Raw genomic sequence first — 9,596 nt, 5'->3', positions numbered from 1 at the left:
AAGACAACATCTCCTTGGTGGAGGTAATTATGCTACCATGTGAAACTCTCTTTGTGAAACATCAATGTAATATTACCCTGAGGTGTTTATGGAAAACATAAACACCTCAGGGTAAAATTATCTTTTGCATTTAGTAGATTGGTTTGTGTTCACATTATTTATAAACCAGTTATGTAGAAAAGTGTTTTGTTCGTGTGTAATATATACACACTGTTCCACAGAAAACAGTTATGTGGGGAAACTACGTTGACTCTGCGGCAAGACTCGAAAGCAGAGACCCATCCAATATGGCGGAGACCCATCCAATATGGCGGCGACGCTGGTTCACTCGCCAGCACCCAATGAGGCGTCTTACAGTCTATAGTCTGTGTATGTATGATGTCTACGTTTGTGGTCCTTAAAGAAGGTGTCCTACCTGCGCCTGTATAAAAGATGTACGTTTCTTTTTTGTTTTGTTTTGTTTGTTTGTTAAGAATGTATTTTTCTGTTGCATGTTATATGTATATTTAAGGCCTGTGAATATTTTTGTTTTACAGTTATATAGGTTACTTAAATTACTTTTAAAAAGTTGCATCGGTCTGGCGATCCATAAAGCTACCTAAAGTTAGCTAGCAACAGTCCAGGGATGTTATGGATCCGTGTTTTCTCCACGTGACAGCTCGTTTTGACGGGTATTGTCAGCGCTTTTCCTGCTCCACTTCAAGGCTTATGCTGATTACTTTTTCACACGTTAATTGTTCACTTTTAATCTGATATTTACATATAATTCACAGAAACCTCAAGCTGGCTGTCTAAGTTAAGAAAGGCACCATAATGTCTGCCTTTTCAGTGTCCTGTTGGAATAAGCTTCTGCATAGACCGCAGTTCATCAGGACTTTTCTTCCACATGCATTTCTTTGTCCAAACCAGGACTCCAGACTTCACAGCTGTGGACAGCAGTCGCCCAGGAGGAGGGTTGTTATCACTGGCATAGGGTTGGTTTGTCCACTGGGCACAGGGACTGGTCTGCCCTGGGAGAACCTGATCAAAGGTCACAGTGGCATTGTTGCTTTAGACTCAGAGGAGTACAGGACAGTACCCTGTAAGGTGGCAGCTCTGGTACCAAGAGGGACTGATGAGGGCAAGTTTAAGGAGGAAAGGTTTGCCTCTCGTGGGGAAATTAACAGCATGTCACCTGCTACTGTAATGGCCCTTGGAGCTACTCAGCTGGCTCTGGAGGACTCAGGGTGGAGCCCCAAGAGCCCGGAAGAACAGCTTAACACAGGGGTGGCTGTCGGCATGGGTATGGTGTCACTGGATGAAATTGCTCGCACCTCTACTGCCTTCCAAGAAAAGGGTTACAACAAAGTGAGCCCCTTCTTTGTTCCCCGCATCCTGGTCAACATGGCTGCTGGTCACATAAGTATTAAGCACAAACTGAAGGGTCCAAACCATGCCGTGTCCACAGCATGCACCACAGGAGCTCACGCCATAGGTGATGCAGCCAGGTTCATCGCCCACGGAGATGCAGTTGCTATGGTTACAGGTGGAACAGAGTCTTGCATAGGGCCTCTTTCGATTGCCGGCTTTGCCAGGGCTCGTGCGCTTGCTACTAAATGGAATGATACTCCTACGCTGGCTTCAAGACCCTTTCATCCGGAGAGAGAGGGCTTCGTGATGGGAGAGGGAGCGGCTGTGCTCCTGCTGGAAGAGCTGGACCATGCACTGAAGAGAGGAGCCAGGATCTATGCTGAGGTTCTGGGCTATGGTCTGTCAGGGGACGCCAGCCACATTACTGCTCCCACTGCAGACGGAGATGGGGCATTCAGGTGACTCAGTCCAACGTTTCTTTTTACTCATACTTAGTATTTAAACAATAACCTAATTATTCCCATAAACCTACTGATTCTGACTAAAGCCAGCTGGAAAGCCATACGGCACCATGGGGTCTTCAGTTGGTTTAAAAGGAAATATATCTCATGCAAACACTTTACATTTGATGGTTCTTTTTCTGTGGAAAACTTAGATTCCACTCATCTTTACTTATATAGTAACAGTTTACAAGCAAATCTTCTGTTATTTTAATTTTTTGCATTTGAAATAATAGTGACCAGATTTTCATTTTTAATTGACATCTAATCAAAAGGGTGGACCTGCAGAAGCCAGTGATTGTAAGTTTAAAGAGAATACACAAACAAATAGTAACGGCATCACAAATAAGAGAGTTTTGATCCACTATCATGCAGATGTTAAATTCTACCTGACTCCTTTACATGAAGGCGCAGGAGAGCCATGCAGCGCACAAGATATTAGCAGACAGCAGGAAGGAGCAATGCTAACATGTAGCGTAGCAACAATGGTAACATGTAGCGTAGCAACAATGCTAACATGTAGCGTAGCAACAATGCCAACATGTAGCATAGCAACAATGCCAACATGTAGCATAGCAGCAATGCTAACATGTGGCCTAGCAGAAATGCTAACATGTAGCATAGCAGCAATGCTAACATGTACTGTAGCAGCAATGCCAACATGTAACATAGCAGCAATGCTAACATGTGGCATAGCAGAAATGCTAACATGTACTGTAGCAGCAATGCTAACATGTACTGTAGCAGCAATGCTAACATGTAGCATAGCAGCAATGCTAACATGTAGCGTAGAAACATGACAGGAGACACTAAGCTAAAAGACTCCACCAGCATCAGCATCCAAACCAAACAGTTCAAACTCCAAACAGAAACATGACAACATCAGCGTTCACTTAGAGCTTCTCATAACTTCTCCACACAAACAAGGCGTCATATGAAGCAGAGACTCTGCTGGTTACAGAGACGTCTGTCTCGTCTCTGTGGGACAGAAACTCTGGAAGACGTCTGTCTCGTCTCTGTGGGACAGAAACTCTGGAAGACGTCTGTCTCGTCTCTGTGGGACAGAAACTCTGGAAGACGTCTGTCTCGTCTCTGTGGGACAGAAACTCTGGAAGACGTCTGTCTCGTCTCTGTGAGACAGAAACTCTGGAAGACGTCTGTCTCGTCTCTGAGAGACAGAAACTCTGGAAGACGTCTGTCTCGTCTCTGAGAGACAGAAACTCTGGAAGACGTCTGTCTCGTCTCTGTGAGACAGAAACTCTGGAAGACGTCTGTCTCGTCTCTGTGGGACAGAAACTCTGGAAGACGTCTGTCTCGTCTCTGTGGGACAGAAACTCTGGAAGACGTCTGTCTCGTCTCTGTGGGACAGAAACTCTGGAAGACGTCTGTCTCGTCTCTGTGAGACAGAAACTCTGGAAGACGTCTGTCTCGTCTCTGAGAGACAAACTCTGGAAGACGTCTGTCTCGTCTCTGAGAGACAGAAACTCTGGAAGACGTCTGTCTCGTCTCTGAGAGACAGAAACTCTGGAAGACGTCTGTCTCGTCTCTGTGGGACAGAAACTCTGGAAGACGTCTGTCTCGTCTCTGAGAGACAGAAACTCTGGAAGACGTCTGTCTCGTCTCTGTGGGACAGAAACTCTGGAAGACGTCTGTCTCGTCTCTGTGGGACAGAAACTCTGGAAGACGTCTGTCTCGTCTCTGAGAGACAAACTCTGGAAGACGTCTGTCTCGTCTCTGTGGGACAGAAACTCTGGAAGACGTCTGTCTCGTCTCTGTGAGACAGAAACTCTGGAAGACGTCTGTCTCGTCTCTGTGAGACAGAAACTCTGGAAGACGTCTGTCTCGTCTCTGTGGGACAGAAACTCTGGAAGACGTCTGTCTCGTCTCTGTGGGACAGAAACTCTGGAAGACGTCTGTCTCGTCTCTGTGGGACAGAAACTCTGGAAGACGTCTGTCTCGTCTCTGAGACAGAAACTCTGGAAGACGTCTGTCTCGTCTCTGTGAGACAGAAACTCTGGAAGACGTCTGTCTCGTCTCTGAGAGACAGAAACTCTGGAAGACGTCTGTCTCGTCTCTGTGAGACAGAAACTCTGGAAGACGTCTGTCTCGTCTCTGAGACAGAAACTCTGGAAGACGTCTGTCTCGTCTCTGTGAGACAGAAACTCTGGAAGACGTCTGTCTCGTCTCTGAGACAGAAACTCTGGAAGACGTCTGTCTCGTCTCTGTGAGACAGAAACTCTGGAATACGTCTGTCTCGTCTCTGTGAGACAGAAACTCTGGAAGACGTCTGTCTCGTCTCTGTGGGACAGAAACTCTGGAAGACGTCTGTCTCGTCTCTGTGGGACAGAAACTCTGGAAGACGTCTGTCTCGTCTCTGTGAGACAGAAACTCTGGAAGACGTCTGTCTCGTCTCTGAGAGACAAACTCTGGAAGACGTCTGTCTCGTCTCTGAGAGACAGAAACTCTGGAAGACGTCTGTCTCGTCTCTGAGAGACAGAAACTCTGGAAGACGTCTGTCTCGTCTCTGTGAGACAGAAACTCTGGAAGACGTCTGTCTCGTCTCTGTGAGACAGAAACTCTGGAAGACGTCTGTCTCGTCTCTGAGAGACAGAAACTCTGGAAGACGTTGTCTCGTCTCTGAGAGACAGAAACTCTGGAAGACGTCTGTCTCGTCTCTGAGAGACAGAAACTCTGGAAGACGTCTGTCTCGTCTCTGTGGGACAGAAACTCTGGAAGACGTCTGTCTCGTCTCTGTGGGACAGAAACTCTGGAAGACGTCTGTCTCGTCTCTGTGGGACAGAAACTCTGGAAGACGTCTGTCTCGTCTCTGTGAGACAGAAACTCTGGAAGACGTCTGTCTCGTCTCTGAGAGACAGAAACTCTGGAAGACGTCTGTCTCGTCTCTGAGAGACAAACTCTGGAATACGTCTGTCTCGTCTCTGTGGGACAGAAACTCTGGAAGACGTCTGTCTCGTCTCTGTGGGACAGAAACTCTGGAAGACGTCTGTCTCGTCTCTGTGGGACAGAAACTCTGGAAGACGTCTGTCTCGTCTCTGTGGGACAGAAACTCTGGAAGACGTCTGTCTCGTCTCTGTGAGACAGAAACTCTGGAAGACGTCTGTCTCGTCTCTGTGGGACAGAAACTCTGGAAGACGTCTGTCTCGTCTCTGAGACAGAAATTCTGGAAGACGTTTGTCTCGTCTCTGTGGGACAGAAACTCTGGAAGACGTCTGTCTCGTCTCTGTGGGACAGAAACTCTGGAAGACGTCTGTCTCGTCTCTGTGGGACAGAAACTCTGGAAGACGTCTGTCTCGTCTCTGTGGGACAGAAACTCTGGAAGACGTCTGTCTCGTCTCTGTGGGACAGAAATTCTGGAAGACGTTTGTCTCGTCTCTGTGGGACAGAAACTCTGGAAGACGTTTGTCTCGTCTCTGTGGGACAGAAACTCTGGAAGACGTCTGTCTCGTCTCTGTGAGACAGAAACTCTGGAAGACGTCTGTCTCGTCTCTGTGGGACAGAAACTCTGGAAGACGTCTGTCTCGTCTCTGAGACAGAAATTCTGGAAGACGTTTGTCTCGTCTCTGTGGGACAGAAACTCTGGAAGACGTCGGTCTCGTCTCTGTGGGACAGAAACTCTGGAAGACGTCTGTCTCGTCTCTGTGGGACAGAAACTCTGGAGACGTCTGTCTCGTCTCTGTGAGACAGAAACTCTGGAGACGTCTCACTCATACATTTATTTAAAGTTTGCCAGAATCCTCTGTTGGTTTTAATAATAAATAATTCCAAGTTGATGATCATAAATGAGGTCAGATTGTGATGAAATTGCTCTTCTTTCTGTCTGTCTACTTTTTTCTGCAGGTGCATGTCTGCAGCCCTCAGAGATGCCGCCATTTCTCCAGCTGATGTCACCTACATCAATGCTCATGCCACTTCCACACCTTTAGGTGACGCTGCAGAAAATGCAGCCATCAAAAGGCTTTTCCAGCAACATGCTGACAACCTGGCGGTCTCCTCCACTAAAGGAGCCACCGGACATCTGCTCGGGGCCGCCGGGGCTCTGGAGGCAGCGTTCACAGCTCTGGCCTGCTACCACGGGGTGCTGCCCCCGACCCTCAACCTGGACCGCACAGAGCCAGAGTTCCACCTGAACTACGTCCCCTGTACAGCGCAGACGTGGCGGATTCTGGGCCGACGGATCGCCCTCACAAACTCGTTTGGGTTCGGCGGCACCAACGCTTCTCTGTGTCTCGGCAGTTTGTGAAGATTGGCTGAAACTGATCCCAGCCGCAAGGGAGACTTCTGGTGGGGTTTGTAGTTGAATGTTAGCTACTTTCATCTGGACCTGCTTTCAGTTAGAGATTTGGAGTTGTAACGGTGAAAAAAAAACGATAATTATCAGTTTGTGGAATAATATCTTTTCCACAAATGATCAAACATGCACTTGGAACTTCTGCTTTCATGGTTTGCCGCAGTCACAACTTCAAGCAATGAAGCTCTGATCCTCCATTATCGACTTGCCGGCCCAAAACAAATACAACCAGAAGGACTCGGAGAGCAAACACCTCCACCAAGCTGAAAGGTCTCTCACCTGAGAAAAGCTGCCCATGCTACATTTATGTTTCCATCATCAGGACAGATGCAGCATCTCATGTAGAATCTTTGATCCTTGAAACAAACTTTACATGAAGCAGACGGCTCAGATCGTCTCTTGAAGGAGTCATAACCTGGTCTTTTCATGTGCCCACTGTCCTCTAATGGTTTTTAAATAACTGTTTAAAAACTTATTAAACAAAAAAAAATTATAAAAGTGCTTTTAATGACACTTTATTCATAATAAACATTTTCTTGCGAGAATTCACGCGAGATTTTCATCAACCTTGACATCGATTAAAATAATGTTAATGAGGTGCTCGCTGATTGGTCGCTGGAAGTCCGGAGTCGGAAGAGGGGCAAGGCCAGTAGTTTCCATGCTAAAAACATTAGCGGCTAGTGATAGCAGCTAACCTGACAGCAGCAGCTTTCTGAATTCAGCATTGATGTCTGAGCCGGACTCTGAGCCTGACAGAGAAGATACTGAGATGGTGGAAGGAGCACGTTTACGACAGACTGTCTCTGAATGGTAAAGTCCTCATTTTTAATGTCTGCTCGCCTTGCCTGTTCAGATAGCATGTTGACAACGAGGCATGTCGTTCATGTTAATACGTCTCAGTTTTATTCCATGTTGGACCGTTTTTTAAAACAATAAATGTACTTTTTTTTTTAACACAATCCGAGGTTACAGATGTAAAAAATGAAACGGATGTTGACTGAACCGGTCGGTACGTTCAGTGTCCAGCTGCCGGCCGGTCTGCACCCAGATAAGCACACACACATTTTAACCACACAGAGTTTCACGAAGCTGCGCTTTTTATTGAGGTTTAATTTACCGTCACGTTTTTCTAGATTAATTAGCTTATTTATATTTCCCGTTTTAGCCAGGAGTGTGAAAAATGTCGTTATGCCAACATGACAGATCTCTGGTTGATGCAGCCACTGATGTGGGCTGCTGTGTTACTGTACAGATAAATAACATCAAGTCAGATATCTTGTATCATTGATCAGACTTGCTGCTGACTAATATCTCGTGTTTTATATATTCCAGCATTACTTACCATCTATTATGTTGGTCTAATTGTTTCTGTTAAGCTGCACATGCCAACAGGAATAGACAGCAAGATATTATTATTGTGCTTAGAAAATAAAATTTGTCTTTTTAATTCCTTAGGTGCTGAGAAGGATAAAGCAGGTCCAAACTCCTCCGTGTCTGACCCAACATTCTGGCATCGAACCAGTCTGCTTCAACGCTTTTTTATTACAAAATGCAGGAAACATTTATAAGCAGGATTATGTACATTTACCTGTCAGAGGGAATGAGAGGCAAGTTTCTCTTCAATGCCCAAAAATTCAGAAATAAAGCGGATCAAATGGCAAATAACTGTAAAAGGTGATTATATATGTTCTTGCTCTTTCATATTACATATAACAAATAGTAACTTTGCTGCAGTCACTTATAACAAAAGCAATAGAATTAAAGTAAATACACAGTTTTACCATATACACATTTATGCATCTGACTTCTGAATGTAAAATGTAAAGCTGAAGTAAAAAAAATACAGCTCTTTAAAATACAATATCTTTATTAGTGTACAGAAATAAAATCAATGCTCATTTTCAATGTAATAAATTAAAATTGATCATTTTCACTCTTCGTTATTGATTCTGTTAAGACAGTAGCTGAGTTTTCTGGGTTTCATGTGGACTCTCGTGGTTCTGGAGCCCGATGAGCAAGCCTCAACAGCACTCTTCATCATCACCATCATCATCTTCCTCCAGACTGGCTGAGATGTCCCTTCACTGCTGTCGTCTGGGTTCCTTCTCTGCACAGAACCAGATACTGACATCAGAACAAGCAATAAAAGTGCCTCTTAGCTTCCATTAAGAATATATATGTGTTTGATTTATTATCATTTTCTGCATGTAAAATTAATCAAACAAATGACAAACCTGTATTTCTGAAGAGAGGATGAAAAGTCCTTGATGACAGCTGTGTTCCAGTTGTTGCCTGCATTGCAGGGTCAGTCTGCTCCAACATCAACTTTTAGACATCAGTGGACCGCTGGTGCTGCGCATGGCGTGAGATGTGCTGGATTAAAATCTGCAAATACAAGTTTGAAAAATATCAAATCATCACATAAATAGATTGTAGGTGTAAATAGCTGCAGTTTAAGAGTAATCAAATATTGTAATACAAATGGATCAAATCTTTCATGCCAAAGGCAACACAAAGTGCTTTGCAAATTAAACAGGTTTTCACACACCAAAATATTGACAAAGAATATTAAAAACACACTCATTTTATTTCACACATTTATACACAGACAATTTTCACCAACCTCTGTGTCTTCACTGCATGTAGATAAAAAAATAAAACATATCTTTCAAATCCATCCATACCAGGAGTCAGACCTCCATATCTACAGAGGCTGCAGATATTAATCCTGCACAGCTCCCGTTTTACAAACATGACGTGAAGATCTCAGAAATAAAAAGTTTGCATTCTGGTTCAGTGAATAAATCCGATGATGGAAATAAAAAGGCAGTATAACATCACTTTAAAAAAAGAAAAAACTAATACATATCCTCCCTTTCAATAACCAATAGGTGCCAATATCAGACTAAATGTCACCTTGTTAAATCATCATTGTGATTATTACAACTGCATGTCATGGTGGGGAAAGCAAAGCTACATACATCATGAACACCGTACTTACTGTGTGGTAGCAGGCATGAAAAAAATAGAGAAGTCATTTACAAACATTTACGTGGCAGAGCATAGGATAGATATAAGAAAATAAAACCTGCGGCTCATTTATACGCCGCAGGACGTTAAACCTCCAGGCTTGTCTCATTAGCATTAGCATTATCTGCATCCGCTTAAGTCACGTCTCAGTCACGACAAAGCAGAACTTTATAGTAGTAGTGACACTTACCGACTGCATTGATGGTGAGCCGCTTAAAGTTGTAACTGCCCCACTTTCCAACCGGGTTGATGCCGTCTTCCCTTGGTATTTTCCCAAATGTTAGCAAAATGTTTGGCACAAACAGGCCGCAGCCGGCAGAGATGCAGGTGCATTATCAGCAAAGAATAATGTAATCCATTTGTCCATGGTAGTTTGGTCCGCTGATGAAGGGAGAGCAAAAAACCTT

General features: G+C 44.5%; 1 protein-coding gene across 1 annotated transcript; it reads left to right on the top strand.

Moving 5' to 3' along the window:
* Nucleotides 1–677: 677 nt before the first annotated feature.
* Nucleotides 678–6,521, top strand: oxsm (3-oxoacyl-ACP synthase, mitochondrial). The gene is made up of 2 exons (XM_079258287.1): nt 678–1,808; nt 5,709–6,521. Exons 1-2 carry the CDS (start codon nt 814–816, stop codon nt 6,109–6,111), a joined length of 1,398 nt encoding a protein of 465 aa, XP_079114413.1. The 5' UTR covers nt 678–813; the 3' UTR covers nt 6,112–6,521.
* The last annotated feature ends 3,075 nt before the right edge of the window (nt 6,522–9,596 follow it).

Source organism: Telmatherina bonti, assembly GCF_933228915.1.
Source record: "Telmatherina bonti genome assembly, chromosome: 19".
NCBI classification, from domain to species: domain Eukaryota; kingdom Metazoa; phylum Chordata; class Actinopteri; order Atheriniformes; family Telmatherinidae; genus Telmatherina; species Telmatherina bonti.
This window is presented reverse-complemented; position numbering and strand designations above follow the sequence as displayed.

Excerpts from the sequence above, each read along its gene's own strand:
- oxsm (XM_079258287.1), top strand. The coding sequence starts at position 814 with ATGTCTGCCTTTTCAGTGTCCTGTTGGAATAAGCTTCTGCATAGACCG. Across the intron at positions 1,809-5,708 it reads GACGGAGATGGGGCATTCAG|GTGCATGTCTGCAGCCCTCA; the intron begins GTGACTCAGTCC and ends TTTTTTCTGCAG.